Source organism: Pseudonaja textilis, chromosome 2 (assembly GCF_049901715.1).
Source record: "Pseudonaja textilis isolate UNSWEBS1 chromosome 2, rPseTex1.2, whole genome shotgun sequence".
In the NCBI taxonomy this organism is placed as follows: domain Eukaryota; kingdom Metazoa; phylum Chordata; class Lepidosauria; order Squamata; family Elapidae; genus Pseudonaja; species Pseudonaja textilis.
The window spans coordinates 15,499,729-15,515,396 of record NC_141991.1 but is presented as its reverse complement, the minus strand read 5'-3'; the positions used below and the strand labels follow the sequence as shown (position 1 = coordinate 15,515,396).

At 43.6% G+C, this 15,668-nt stretch overlaps 1 protein-coding gene across 2 annotated transcripts in view; it reads left to right on the top strand.

The window, feature by feature from the left end:
* LOC113449092 (regulator of G protein signaling 3-like) overlaps nt 1-14,358 on the top strand; it is a 39,757-nt gene extending 25,399 nt beyond the window's left edge. For both annotated transcript variants that reach the window (XM_087923340.1, XM_087923342.1), the window contains exons 3-7: nt 2,705-2,790; nt 5,739-5,804; nt 10,298-10,359; nt 11,669-11,835; nt 13,568-14,358. In XM_087923340.1, coding sequence (XP_087779466.1) covers nt 2,705-2,790; nt 5,739-5,804; nt 10,298-10,359; nt 11,669-11,835; nt 13,568-13,759 — 573 coding nt within the window. In that variant the 3' untranslated portion in view covers nt 13,760-14,358. The remainder of the gene's footprint in view (nt 1-2,704; nt 2,791-5,738; nt 5,805-10,297; nt 10,360-11,668; nt 11,836-13,567) is intronic.
* Nucleotides 14,359-15,668: the final 1,310 nt, after the last annotated feature.

Here is a 15,668-nt window from a genome sequence, read left to right as displayed (position 1 = left end):
ATTTATACTCCTTGCAGACAGCTGGTCATTTGCATCCTTTTTAGAGAGTCGTTGAGGCCACTTGGAGGTTTATCTACGTCCTGAGGGTCAACCGAGTAGTTCAAATGGGTGTAGAGCTGAATTGCTGAAAGGACTGCGTTGTTGACTGGAGATAGATGATGCCATAGGCCTTCCTCTCTGTAAATCCTTCCATTCCCCACCATCATCCAGTCAGAGCTGAAACTTTTTGGATGAAAAGTGAAACGTCTCTGAAGAAAAACAAGAACGTCCAGTTGCTTCTGGAATAAGTACCTTTGGGACAAGGCATTATGTGCATGAAAAAAGTGGGTGGGGACAAGCTTTTCCTCAGAGGAAATTTTGGGGCAAGGGGAAAAGACTTTCCTATGTTTTTCATTCCCTAAGCTAATAGATGTTTACGAGTTTTAAGGCTCATGTTTCTCACCTGACAGTGGCAGGAAATGATGCAGTTTTCTGCAACTTTGATCCAAAATATATTCAAGAGGCTGCCTGCAGTTGCCCGTCTCTGTTCTGGAATGAAAGGTAGGGAGGTCTTGAGGTCCCAAGAAATTTAGGGCTGTGAAAAGCTTATAAGCCACGTGATTCTCAGTAAATTTCAGGGGAGGCCCCCGCTATGTGTGAATTGTCACAAATGAGCACTAAATACAAATTCTGAACATACACATTTTGGTAAATGGCTGGAAGAGCTCCCGTTCAGAATGTTTGGAAAAGAACCTCATCCACAAGGATTTTTCAAATGGAGACCAGCAAGATATTAATGCTTACTTCTTGTATGGTTTAGTGTAGGGGTCGGCAATCCGCAGCTCTGGAGCCGCATGTGGCTCTTTCATCCCTCTGCTGCGGCTCCCTGTCGCTAGTCAGTAAAAGGAAAAAGAATGCCGTGCTAGAAGGAGACTTTATTGGGGAGGGGGAACCGGACTTTTGGTCGGCTCCAGAATTGAATGGGGTGGGGGCTTCTGGTTAGGACCTTTGTAGCTCTTTGAGTGTTTAAGGTTGCTGACCCCTGGTTTAATAGGTGAGCAAATATATTTGATTTCCCAGTGTAGATAATCCTCAATTTACAACTGTAGTTAAACCAGGAATGGCAGTTGTGGTTGTTAAGCAAGTCACCATGTAACCAGGTTTTATAACTTTTTTTTGTGGCAACCGTTAAGCATATGCTGCGGTTGTTACCATGACTCCATTTTACCCAATTCACTTTTTGGGGGGAGGGGAATCAGAAGTAAATGCTATTAAACTAGCAAAAAAAACCATTTGAAAATCATGGTCACACAATTGCCGGGTGTTGCAAATAGCTGTAAAGGCAAACCAGTTGCCAAGAGTCCAAAATGTGATCACGTGACCGCAAGGTAGTTTGCGTGCCACCATCGTAGCTCTGAAATCAGGTAGCTTTTGAGGAAGTTATGGTTGACTGAGGAATTCTGGGAGTTGAAGTCCCCCCATCTACAAGGGGCCAAGGTTGAGAAACACAGCTTTAAACTCTGATTAGAGAGAATTTTCAGTGGATATTTTGAAAGCATTTCTTTTCTTTCCTGTCAAGTTTTTTATTTTATATTTCTTATATGCATATCAGTGCGTGAACAGTGTGGTATCTGGGTACCATACATTTAGTACAGATAAACGTCATGTTGTTACTCATTACATTTCATTTTCATCGTTTCATGTTATTTAAACATATCTAACACTACCTCCATTCAATTTCTAGACCTCCCTCTTGTTATTATATTTATCTTGTTACATTAAAGTATGTATATCGTTGTTCCCCTCTTATTTCTGTTTCTGTTCTTTCTTATTTTTCCCATTGGTTCATTTAAGCATAAATAACATTTTTTTCACCATTCTCCCGTCTTATCTTTAATATTTTAAAAATTACTCATTTTTCCACCATGCTTTCAATATCCAAGACTACTGATCAGTCCAAATATTAACAGTCTTCAACCAATCCTGGGTGTACATCTCCAACCCCCCACCATTTCTAACCCTTAAAAGTTTGAAAGCATTTTATTTCAATGGGTCTCTACAGAGTTGGAGGGAGGCGTGTGATTTTCTCCGTCCTTGAGCTCGCTCTGTGCTTGGACAGCCATTGTTCTGAACCCACTTTGTGTCTTTTCAAGGCCTGGAAAATCTGAACAAAGCCTGAAGTTTGTCTGTGACAGCCTACTTAGTTTATTATTAATTGTGTAGTACTGTGTCTATCTCTTTTCAGGGTTTATTTATTTAAAGGAAGCATGTCCTGCCCTTCAGCCAGATAAGTAAAGATAAATAAAGAGACGCAGTTCCTGCCATTAGACTAACTATTTAAAAAGGCATGACATAAAAAGGAGACAAGGGGAGCGTGGTGGTGGAAGTATTTGCTTTCCCTGATTTATTGCCAAGAGCCATTTTCCTCTAAAAGACTTGGAAAAGCCTGAAGATGGTGTCACCTTACACACGCCCTCGGTTTGGGTCTGGATAAATCAGACCCTGACTTCAGCAGGTGCCTTAGAGCTCCGAGGTTGGCATTTTAGACTAGCGGATTTGGACTGTAGGCCTTTGCATGGCCACTAGAGGGCAGCAGCAAAGGTATAGAAACTCAATCTCAGTTCCCACCTACTGGTCATCTGGGTATCTGCAGCCTTGGAAGTTGGCTGTGAGGTGCCCTTTAGGGCTCAAAACTTGTTTTTTTTTGTGTGTGTGTGTGTTTCAGTCACTGGCCTCCAGTGTGGAATCGGACATAGGCTCAGACTGTGATGGCAGCCATCAGAATGCGCAGCAGAAGCAAAAACGTCCCCGGTGAGTGTCAGTGGAGCAATTAATTGCTGGATTTCAAGCTATAAATCTCAAAATAGCCTTTAAAACTATGCCTTCTTCCTGGGCATGTTGAGTAACTCTCTCTCTCCCCCCCCCTCTCCCTTCCTCTCTCTCTCTCTCCCCTCCCTTTCCCCCTCCCCTTCCTGCTCCCTCCCTCCTCCTGTCCCCTCCCCCTCTCTCCTCCCGCCTCCCTCTCCTCCCTCCCTCTCTTTCCCTCCCTCCCTCCCTCTCCCCTTCTCTCTCCCTATCTCTCTCTCCCACCCTTTCCCCCCTCCCCCTTCCTCCTTCCTCCCACTCTCTCCTCTCTCCCTCCTCCCTCTCCCCCTCCCTCCCTCTCCCTCTCTCTCCTCTCTGTCTCTGTGTCTCTCTCCCCTCAGATGTACCCCTTCAAGTTTATCATTTCTCATAACTACCTGGGAAAAAATCCTGTAATTTTCTTGGCAAAATTTCAACATTACTTTGCCCTAGGGCTGACAGAGAGGGACTGGCCCAAGGTCACCCAGCTGGCTTGGGGCCAAAGGCAGGTCTAGAACTCCCAGTCTCCTAGTCCCTAGCCTGCTGAATATCTGTAGATAACAACTACACCAGTGCTGGGATTCCAATTTTTTTTTACTACCGGTTCTGTGGGCGTGGCTTGCTGGGCGTGGCAGGGGAAGAATACTGTAAAATCTCCAGTCAGAGGTGGGATTTGCCGGTTCTCCAAACTACTCAAAATTTCTGCTACTGGTTCTCCAGAACTGGTCAGAACCTGCTGAATACCCACCTCTGCCCTACACCTCTTATCTCTGAGCCCGCAAGTTGTACATTTTGTACCTGTAAAACAGAAATCATCAGTTCTGGCCAGGCTATACCCAATTGTAAACCTGGGTGGGGGGGGGGGGAAACTCACCGTCTCTACTCCAACCAGGTTATGCCAGAAATACCCATCAATGTGGTTGAAGGGAACTATGGTCCAAACAACCTGGATTTCAACCAGTCTAGGAAAGGCTGATCTAGATAAAGTAGTTTGAATGTTCTTTTTGGGGCAGGGGAGAAAAGATAATGTAAATATATCTCATTTCTTACTGCTGTAAATGGCCTCAGTGCAGATTTTCCTTTAGCTTGATAAATGAATGTTTATCTCTCATCTCCTAACAGCTCTGGAATATCTAATGTTAATCCTCCTGATAGAGAAGATCTCTCGGTAATGATTCATTTCACCATACACTACTTTATTTGAGATTGCGACAGTCTCTGTCCACCATTGGACCACCATTCCCCATTGCTAAGAAAAGCCTAATGCCTCCCAGTTCTGCTTTTTTAAAAACAGAAAATTATGCATGCATAGACCTGTTACAGACAATGCATCTACAGCTCTGGGTGTGGGAGAAAAAGTTCTTAATCTTTCACTGCTGCCAATGTGTTAAAAGAACAATCCCAATAACGTGGAAGTATATTAAACGTGTGTGTTTGGGCTTTTCCAATCTGACCTGTGATCCTGGATATTGAAGTATAAACTCTACATACCTTAAGTCGCTTTAGAAAAAACAAAACCAAAGCACTTTGGATACATAACAGAAGCTCTGTACTTGCCCTTGAGTGCTCCAGGAGTAGATAAATGATACATAAATCAAACATTCAAACAAATAAATGTATTTTGGGTTATCATCTTAGTGGCTGCTAACAAAGAGGAAGTAGATAAATCACTAAGTCAATAATTGCTAAGGTAATAAAATCTTACAGATATGAAATGCCATTCTCGTCATCTGATCTTCGTCCAATCCTTGTTACACCTCACAGGCCTGTGGAGAAAAACTAAAGGTTGATCCACAAATGTGTAACTCTTTTTTAATGGCTATGGAGGGTCGGATATTGACCAAATGGCCTCTTGAAAAACCACAAGGATAGAAATTTTAATTCATCTCACAAGGATGGAATCTTCTAGGCCAGAGGTTGGGAACTATGACTTGTGGACTTCAAGAATTGTGGACTTCAACTCTCAGAGCTTGTCTGGCTCAAGAATTCTGGGAGTTGAAGTTCACAAGTCATAAAAGGCAGCGGTGGTGGGATTCAAATAATTTAACAACCGGTTCTCTGCCCTAATGATTTCTTCCAAGAATCAGTTCACCAAACTGCTCAGAAACTTAACAACCGATTCTCCCAAACTGGCTGAATCCCACCACCGGGCCAAGGTTCCCCATCCCTGGGAATGGTTGTCCCAAAGGCGCTTTTCAAAAGACAGCTGGACTTTCTTGGGTTTCCCCCCTTGAAAATGTTTCCGCTTCTCATCCAAGAAGTGAAGAAGCTTCCTGGATGAGAAGCAAAACATTTGCAAGGTGGGGAAAAATGCAAGAAAGTCCAGTTGCCTTTTGAAAAGCGCCTTTGGGTCTCTTTTAATGGGGCTTGGTGCTGGGGATAGATCGGGACAGCAGCAAAACCCAACTTTGGAGTCCTTTTTTCCAAGCTGGTCATATCTTCATACTCATCTCCCCGGCTTCCTCCATCGCTTACCTTTCATGCCTGAATTAGTGCGTAGTCTGACTTTGTTGGGTATATGGATACACCAACTAGTTTGGGTGAATAAATATATAAACCTAAGTTTAAGTGTTTGTAGCTTTAAGCACAAAAACTGCAATGTAATTTGATAATTAAGGGTGCGGTTGCAAGCAGCAGTAATAAGGCAGTGAGAGAGACGTAACACTTCCTGGTTACTGGTTACTGGTCTGGTTCCTGGTGTTACTGGTCGCTGGTCTGCTGGTCTCTCTGATCTCTGCTGCCTGCTGTTTTACTCCTGTATGAGACGTCTGCTTGTTGGCTACTGTGCAAGATACCGTGTCTACTGAACAAAAGGACTGTTAACTTGGTGAGCTGTGCACCCTGCTTGGGGGTTTGTCCCCATACACTAACAGACTTGTCTCCCTGATTCCCCGTATTTCATTTCTGTTTCCTAGAAAGAAGAACAAAAAAAACTTCCTGAGGTTGTGGAGCTCAGGAAATCAGGACCTCCTGTCGCTAAGGTAACCTCACTTTAAACCAGATTTTCCAACTGGGAAACGGGAACCAAGAGATCGCGGTTGGGAACAAGCTGCAATAAAGATATAAAGACAACTGTGTCAGAAACTTTTCGTGTTTCTGAAAGGGCTGGCATTAGTGCCAAGAGACTGTATAATAGTTATGCAGGTGTCCTCGAGTTATGACCACAATGGGGCCCAACATTTCTGTTGCTAAGCGAGACAGCTGTTAAGTGAGATTTGTGCCATTTTATAGCCTTTCTTGCCACAGAGGTTAAGCGAATCGCTGCAGTTAAGTTGGTAACAAGCCTGTGGAATGAATCTGGCCTCCCCATGGACTTTGCTTGTCAGAAGGTCACAAAAGTTGACCCCGGGACACGACAACCATCATAACTGTGAGGCAATTGTCAAGCATCCAAATTTCGCTCCTTTGACCATTGGAATGCTTGCAAATGGTTGCTAAGTATGAAAAACAGTTGTAAGCCAATCTTTTCTGTGCTGTTGTCACTTTGAACGGTCCTTAAACAAATCATTGTAAGTCGAGAACTACCTTTAGCCACTGTCTTTGTGACCCCAGACCAATGGCTTTCTAGAAACATTAGACTAGAAGTCCTCAGTCCCTGGTTCATGGACCAACACGGGGCCAGAAAAAGGACCGGGCAAATAAGCCAAGCCCCATCTGTGGGTTGAAGGCCGCACACGAAACCCCCAACCCCTCCAGTCTGTGGAAAAACCTCTCTCCATGGAATCAGTCCCTGGTGCCCCAGAGGTTGTGGGCCACAGCAATAGACCACTGCTGACCACTATGTCAACTCTGAAGCGAACCTGGATGAAGCCATCTTGTGCTGCCTCATAGTTGCCACGAAGCCTGAGCAATCACCCGTTTTATACTAACATGGAGGCTGCATCATCAGCTTCGCCATTCTGAATAGAATAGAATAACAGAGTTGGAAGGGACCTTGGAGGTCTTCTAGTCCAACCCCCCTGCCAAGGCAGGAAGCCCTACACCACTTCAGGCAAATGGTTATCCTACATCTTTTTAAAAACTTCCGGTGTTGGATCATTCACAACTTCTGCAGGGCAAGTTGTTCCACTGATTAATTGCTCTAACTGTCAGGAAATTTCTCCTTAGTTCTGGGTTGCTTCTCTCCTTGATCAGTTTCCACCCGTTGCTTCTTTTCCTGCCCTCAGGTACTTTGGAGAGTAGCTTGGCTTCCTCTTCTTTGTGGGCTTGAGAGGGGGAAGGGAGGGGGGAAGTAAATAGTCCAGCTGCAGTCAAAGCAAAAAAGTTTTCCTGTGGGAACCAAGGTCATCGTAACAGGTGGCTGTTGAAAAAGGAGAGCAGAGCCTGCCTTCCATCTTCATTGGACAATGTGACTGGTGACACTTGGGAAGGGGGAGTTTTAATTAGGTGAAAACTGTGGGAACTGTCAGAGTTGGCTTTCACAGGTGGGCCAATATGATGCATCCCATAAATATTTCCTTTGAGGAAATATCTACCTGCCTCAGAGTTATGTTTTCAATGGGTCCATTACTCGGACTGCCGACACGCTACTCAGATAATTTCCACTACTGCGCTTTTCAAAACCAAAATTATTTTGCAAACCATTGACGGCAATTCACTAAATTAAATCTCCCATCATCCTGTCATGCAGGGCTCATTTGGCCTAGGTCCCATTTCCTCCCAAGGAAGAGATGGCTCCTTCATCTGCATACGGAACCAGGCAATGACTACGTTCTCACAATGTGCAGAACTCCGCCATTCGCACCATATGGTACATTGAACTAAGGAGAGGGGGCTGCCTGTATACAACTCACTCATAAACAAATGAGCCAAGATTTAAAACTTTGCAAACTTGTATAAATGCAGTCACTAGGTCATTAACTGGCTTAGTTAAATGTATTTTGGAAATACACTCCAGTCTACTGATATGATACCAAACCAAATGTTTTTTGGGGTTGTTTTTTTTTAGAGGAATTTCGTTTTTAGAGTGAAAGAAGCTGTACCTCCATCTATCTCCCTTTATTTATATCCAGGGAGAGGAGAGGCTAGGAGAAATTGCTTTTTGTCCAGATTTTTTGCAGAGTGTTGTTGAAAGGAAGCCAAGAGCTCATAGAGCCTCAAGGCAGCAAGATGATGAACAGATAGATGGAGAGAGAGAGAGTGCCCTTAGAAAGCTAGATAGGTTATGAGCTGGCAACATTATGATTCTAATGGGCCAACATTCACTGTAATTTTATTACCTGGTTTGAATGTCCGGTATGTTGAAAGAACCTTTTAAAGGCTACAGATGGTTTCCTGAATGCATCTCATTTTAGAGGAGAGAGTCTGAGATAAGTACTGTCACGCTCAGCCTTCTCCACTTTAGTAGCATCCGGATTCTGGGACTAAAACTCCCCATCATCCACAGCCACGGGTGAGCAGGTGGAAGATGATTATGACATCGAACATGCAAACAAGCTAAATACACTACTAACTTGGGCAGCATCCTGCCCGCACGCTTTTATCTTTCTTGGTGACTTCAATCTACCTCATATTAACTGGACCCTTAACGAATGTACAACTGAACCCACACATGCAACCTTCTACAATGCTGTAGCAAACCTGGGACTAGAACAACTAGTAACCAACAACACTAGACTTACCAACTGCCCCGATCTCATCTTCTGCAATAGTTTGAATTTAATTTATGGAATACAAATTAAAGAACCCTTTTCCAACAGTGACCACAACATGACTGACTTTTGTCTCAACATACGCCCACACAAAAATCATCACAACAGAATCACCAATTATAACTTCAAAAAAGGCAACTATGATCTTATAAACAACGATCTCTCATCCCTTGATTGGCAATTTCTATTCACTGGATAAAATACTGTAGAAGGCCATTAGAACATATTTTTACTTGAAGTCAAAAGAGTCATCAAATTATATGTACAATTAACAACTCCCAAAACCAGAAAAAACAAATTATCTATAACAATAAAGAAACTTCAATCCAAAAAGAAATCACTTTGGCAGAAAAATAAATCTGGTCACGTTGCCAACTTCAAAAGCCAATACAAAAATTTATGCCACCAGATAAAAAGCTGAATGCACCAATTATTACATTAAACAAGAAGAAAACCTTCTATGCACCAATTCCACCCGTGATTTCTACAATTTTGTAAACAACAAACTAAAAGACTCAAGGTCCATCCCACCCCTGATAGGACCTAATGGTACAGACTGCAACGACGACACTATTAAAGCCAACCTCTTTAACACATTCTTTGGCTCAGTATTTGTAAACAGCAATGGATCATGCCCAGTATTTCCCAGTCGAACCACAGCCAACTACAATGATCTAATACATATTGATTTTACAGATGTTGAGAAAGTACTACGCAATCTAAAGCCATCTCTATCTATTGGACCAGATGGAATATGTGCCTACTTCTTAAAAATGCTATCCACAGCCATAGCCCAACCTCTAAGCATAATCTTTGAAAAATCTTTCAGGACCAGCTCCTTGCCAAAACTATGGTCACAAGCCACAGTCATTGCCATCTTCAAAAAGGGAGACCCCAGCCTAGTTGAAAATTACAGACCAATCTCTTTATGCTGCATCACCTGTAAAAGTCATGGAATCAATTATTAACCAATCCATTACACTCCACTTAGAAACAAACAACCTACTCTCTAATAAACAATTTGGTTTCAGGAAAAAACTATCATGTAATCTGCAACTCTTACACTGCAAAGACATATGGACTACACAACTCGATCAGGGCAAAGCAATAGACGCAATCTACATAGACTTCTGTAAAGCCTTTGATTCAGTGGTACACGACAAACTACTCCTAAAACTAAAATCTTACGGTATCTCTGGACACCTGCATAACTGGATAGAAGCATTCCTGTCAAACAGACAACAAATTGTCAAAATTGAGAGCGTCCTATCAAATCCTGTACCTGTCAACAGTCGTGTCCCCTCAGGCAGTGTTCTAGGACCAACTCTCTTCATACTCTACATAAATGACAGGTAGTCAACAATGCATGACCTCCATCTCACCCAAAATATATGTTGCTGAGCGAGACATTTGTCAAGTGCCCCATTTACAACCTTTCTTGCCACCGTTGTTAAGTAAATCATTGCAGTTGCTAAGTTAGTAATGTGGTTGTTAAGTGAATCTGGTTTCCCCAGGGAGTTTGCTTGTCAAAAGGGGATCCCCATGATCCCGGGGCACTGCAACCATCATAAATACGAGTCGGTGGCTACGCATCTGAATTTTGATCATATGACCACGGGGATGCTGTGACGGTCGTAAGGGTGAAAAATGGTCATCATAAGTCACTTTCTTTTGGTGAAGTGGTAACTTTGAATGGTCACTAAATTAACTGTTGTATATTGGGGACTACCTGTAATAGGATAAATGTTAATCACATTCTTTGGGCAAAGATCTCTCATCTGTCACCTCTGTTTTACAGTCACTCATGTTTGTTCTCTTTTCAGGCCAACTCCTGAGGAAGCCCAAGAATGGGCAGAATCTTTGGAAAAACTGCTACTACACCCATGTAAGTTTACACAAGTGCTTCACTTTTTTTTTTAATGTTTATTTATTCAAAGTTTTAAAAAGTTTAAAAAAGAGAAACAAGTTCTCACATTTTACAGCGATGTCATAGCAGTGTACATATCCTTTAGTAACAATGGAGTTTATTTACCATAAGTGTGTCTATAACTAATTTACTAATTCCTTACTTGTTATATTACTATTAAAATACAATGCTTATCTACCTACATTACTTTATATATTTGCTGACTTTTTAAAGGGATTGTTTGACACACAGTTTTTATAGATTTCTGGGTGTCTTTTTCACAGACTAGTTTTTCAAAAATTAGAGGGTTAGTCATCCGGAGAAGCTTTGTTGATTCCAGATTGGCTTCTTGGCACCAACGCAGCCCGCTTAATAATAATAATAATAATAACAACAACAACAACAACAACAACAACAACAACAACAACCATTAAGGCTGATTCCCAGAATTCCAACATATAGAGAGCATAGGCAAATACACAAATAACAGGCACTTTCATAACAATTGTCCGGCCCTTGCCAAATGAGTTTATTAATCTTGTTTTCCTCAGAATCTGGCTTTCTCAAAAATCCTGTGGGAACATGGACAGAAGTCCAAATTAATAGAGGAAGACTCTAGCATACAGCAGAGCAGAAAGTCATTGGAGTGGCTAAATTCTGACGAAGCAGTTTATTTGGCAGGATATCCACCTGGCATCCTCTTTGGCTCAAGATTCAGAGACTTCCGTATTCCTAGGAAAAAGGGACAGATGGCCAACAAATATGTGGCTTTATGAATTCCTTGTTTTTTCAGGGATTCAGACGTGAGGTGATCTTTAGTTCTCAGGGATCTGAATGGGCCTGGAAGTGGGGAATGAAGTCATTTAATTGTTCCTGACAGTTAGAACAATTAATGAGTGGAACAACTGGCCTCCAGAAGTTGTAAATCAGAGGTCTCCAATCTTGACAGCTTTAAGACTTGTGGACTTCAACTCCCAGAATTCCACCTCCAGTTACTTTAGCTCAGTAATTCTGGGACCTGAAACCCACATATTATTATCATATTATAATATTAGCCTCTACCTGGGACTCCTTTGTGCTACGTTCTTCACCATTTACAACTTTTTCACCTTCACATTAATATTATTTCTCTAAATTTAGAATTAAGATACACCAAACATCTAAACAATATACAACTCTTCTGGTGACAGTACCATATTAACATTACATAGCTAAATATTTTCTATAACAAAAAAAGTGGGGTAGATTTTCAGTAGATTGTTTGCTCTGTTCCTCTCCACGTTAATAGATGGTCGAGCTGCTTTCCATGCTTTTTTGAAATCAGAATTCAGTGAAGAGAACCTGGACTTCTGGTTGGCCTGTGAAGATTATCGTAAACTCCGGGGATGTGACAAACTCCAGGAAAGTGCAAAAAAGATTTTTGACCAATATATCACCATACAAGCTCCAAAAGAGGTAGGGGAATATTAAAGTTTCCTTTGAATTTGTGAAATGGGATGGATTTGTTAGAGAAAACCATTATTCCATGTCTCGCATTTATCAATACACATATGTTGCAGCAGAGTTCATAACAGAACAACAGAGTTGGAAAGAACTTTGGAGATCTTCTAGTCCTCAAGCAGACACCCTATACCCGTGATGGCGAACCTATGGCACATGTGCCATAGGTGGCAAGCAGGCACTCCCGCTGATTTTTGACCCGTTTGAGGCAGTTTTTGCCCTCCCAAAGGCTCGAGAGAAGCCTCTGCAGCCTCGGGAGGCTGAAAAATCGACCCATTTTGGCACTTCCGGTAATGGGCCTGTTTTTATGGCCTCCAAAGCCTGCAGAGGCTTCCCTCAAGCCCCCAGGAGGGCAAAAACGGGCTCCCCCAGGCTCCAGAGGCCCTCTGGAGGCTGAAAATGGGCACTTCCAGTATTTCCGGAAGTTGGGCCTCCCAAGGCTGCAGAGCCTCCGGAAAGCAAAAAAAAAAGCCTCAAACGGGCCAAAAAATCAGCTGGGAGGCGCGTGCGTGCACAGTGCAGGTAAGGGGGTGTTGCACGCACATGTGCAGGGGGGGCGTATTGTATTGTGGGTGCTGGCTCATGCACACTTTTGGCACACCACAACAAAAAGGTTCGCCATTACTGCCCTATACCATTCCAGACAAGTGGCTGTCCAGTCTCTTCTTAAAAACCTCCAATGATGAAGCGCCCACAACTTCTGAAGAGAAGCAATTCCACTGGTTAATTGTTCTCACTGTCAGTAAGTTTCTCCTTCGTTCTAAGTTGCTTCTCTCCTTGATTGGTTTCCACCCATTGTTTCCTGTCCTGCCTTCTGATGCTTTGGAAAATAAATTGACCCCCTCCTCTTTGTGGCAGCCTCTCAAATACTGGAACACTGCTATCATGTCACCCCTGGTCCTTCTTTTCTCTAGACTAGACAAACCCAGTTTCTGCCACTGTTCTTCGCACGTTTTAGCCTCCAGTCCCCTAATCATCTTTGCTGCTCCTTTCTGCATGCCCGCATAAGTATTACCTCATATATAGGCGTCACAAATCTTTGCATTCATCATTTGAACAGATTTTTTTTCTTATTCTTTTCTTAGAAAGGTGCTTTTCTTTTAGAGAAAGAGGTGTGTCTGTATCAGGCCAAATACCAGACAGGATGAATCTATCTATCTATAGGGGTGGCTTCGGAGGTTGTGGAGGAGGCTGGGGAAGGGCAGAGGCCAGCTGGGCAGTCAGAGGAGAACCCAGGCCCATCCCCTCTCCATCCTAGGGCACGCAGGGAGGAGAGGATAAGGGAGAGACATGATCTACTCAGAGGAGAGGGCCTTGATCCTCTTCATGGGCTGCAGCTGTGACAACTGAATAAAAGATTGGACCTGCGTGCTGGCAAACTCTGGAAACAAAGCGTGTAGATATCTCTAGTTTATAGTTCCTCTCTGAGTTTGTGTGTTATCTGTGGAGATCTTCCAGCCCTTATCTTGCCTGGTTTGTGTTTCTTTTTTCCCTTCTTCGTGTAACTGTTTGTGTGGGAGTGTTTTTTGTCTTCCGTCAAGGATATTTGGAGCCTTGGAAGCAAAGTGAAGGAATAAAAGGGGCTTCACCTGTTTTCTGTGACTGTGTTTGTTTTGTATCCCACCCTGCGTCATCACCGTTGCAGCCATTTTGTATGGTGTAGATAATCCTTTGCATTTAATTGCAGGTGAACCTTGATTCCCAGACCAGAGATGTCACCAATCGGAACATTTTGCTCCCCACCCGCTCTTGCTTTGACCAAGCCCAGAAGAGGATCTTCGGGTTGATGGAGAAAGACTCTTACCCTCGCTTCCTCCGCTCTGTTGTCTATCAAGATCTGGTACAGCCTGAAAAAGAGCAGCCGAATGGCCCCTTGTAAACCTGCCGTGTTTGCCCTTCCTCTTCTTTTGAAGCCAACCTAACAAAGGAGACGCCTGGAGGCGGCTTTGCTGTTCAGGAGATGGACAAACCCAAGGACTATTTGGGAGAAATGGACTGCTGTTTGTCCTATTCTGTCAAGATGGCGGACGTGCTCCGTTCCTAAACATTAGGGTGGATAAGAGAGATGATAGAGGGTTGGATTCTTGCTCAATGGGCAGGGTTAAGAGGGATCCTTGGTGCTCTCTTGAGCTGGCTCGTTTTCTTGCAGACGTTTCATTACCCAAACTAGGTAACATCATCAGTGCTAGTACAAGTAGCTTTTGGGGGTCTTCAGTCAAATATTAGAATTCTAGAAGGACAGGCGGAATTGTGCTGTTTTGAAACGAACGAAAGCAACTTTTATGCCAGGGCTTATAAAGCTGGCTGCTGGGAAGGTATTGCTCAGGTTGGAAAATGAAATGGTTGGTTTGCCCAGTCTATTTATAAGTCTGTTTCAGCTTGGGACTACTCTGACGGGCAGAATTTCTCCAAGGTCTTAGAGAAGTGTGTTTTCCGTTTGTGATAGAAATAATTTTGAGATTGAAGTTGGGACCTTCATGTATTTGTCATCCTCAATGTGTGAAATTAGGCATTTTCTAGACAGCCTAGGACAGGGCCTCCAACCTGTAGGCTGCAGCCCCACGAATGGGCTGTGAGGGGGTTGTACCCAGGCTGTGGAAACGGCCAACACACGCACACTCCATTTTAAGTGTGTGCCAAGTGTGCATGCACACCGCTCACACAAATGGAACTGCTCACACGCACTTGTCGGCAGCTTGCACGGAAAACATCCTCCCTTCCCCTCCCTCCTGCCGGTCCGCACAGCCGAAAACATTGGGGAACTCTGCCCTAGGAAATGTAGAGAAAGCCAAAAATGGGACGTTGAAGCATGAAACGCTTCATATTTCACAGATTTCCGAGGCACTCTACACCAGTGGCCCCCAACCTTTTTTGTGCCACGGCCCGGTACCGGCATCACAAAATGATCCGCGGCCCGGTACCGGCATCAGCACGCATGACAAGGCAAGCCGAGCCGAGCCGAGCCGAGCGACCAGCCAGCCAGCCATCCCCCGCTTCTCCCTGCCACCTTCAACTCCTCCTTTGTACCTTTGTCGATGGGCTTCACTTCGGGATGGCTTCGGGACGGTCGCTCGGCTCGCCTTGCCTTGGGTGCTGAAAGAATCCTCGCGCCTTAATTTCGTTCAAAGCCCACCCCCCTTCAATGAAACTAAGGCGCGAGGATTCCTTCAGGACCCAAACGCTGCTTTCCAACCGGAAAAGCTCACCCGGAAGCACTTTCTCGTCAAACAAGATGGCGGCGCCCAGCAAACTGGCGGCCCGGTAGGAAATGTTCCATGGACCGGTACCGGTCCACGGCCCGGTGGTTGGGGACCCCTGCTCTACATCATGCCAAAAGGCAAACAGGCAAAGTATAAAATGCTCCCACTGAAAAGCCATTCTAGCCTCCCCTTATTGCAACAAGTAGGTCAGTGATGGTGTTTATTTCTTGTTTATTTTTTCCAGTAGGAAAGTCCTGCACTTTGCATTGCATTTCTTCTTTCATTTTCATATATGTCTTTTCAGTAAAGGGTTAGTTTAAGGTTAAGTATGAAAAGAGAGCCATGAAAAGGGTTAACCTAACCCTTTTCGTGACTCTTTTTTCATACTTTGCCTAAATAGTTCTTGTCACTCTGCATAATGCCTAGGTATTATATATAATGCCTGGGGAATTTATACAGGTAAGTCCTTGACTTATAACAGTTCATTTAGTGGCCGTTTGAAGTTACAACAGCAGTGAAAAAAGTAACTTGCGACAGTTATTCACACTTACGACTGTTGATCAAAATTCAGATGCTCGGGAACTGGTT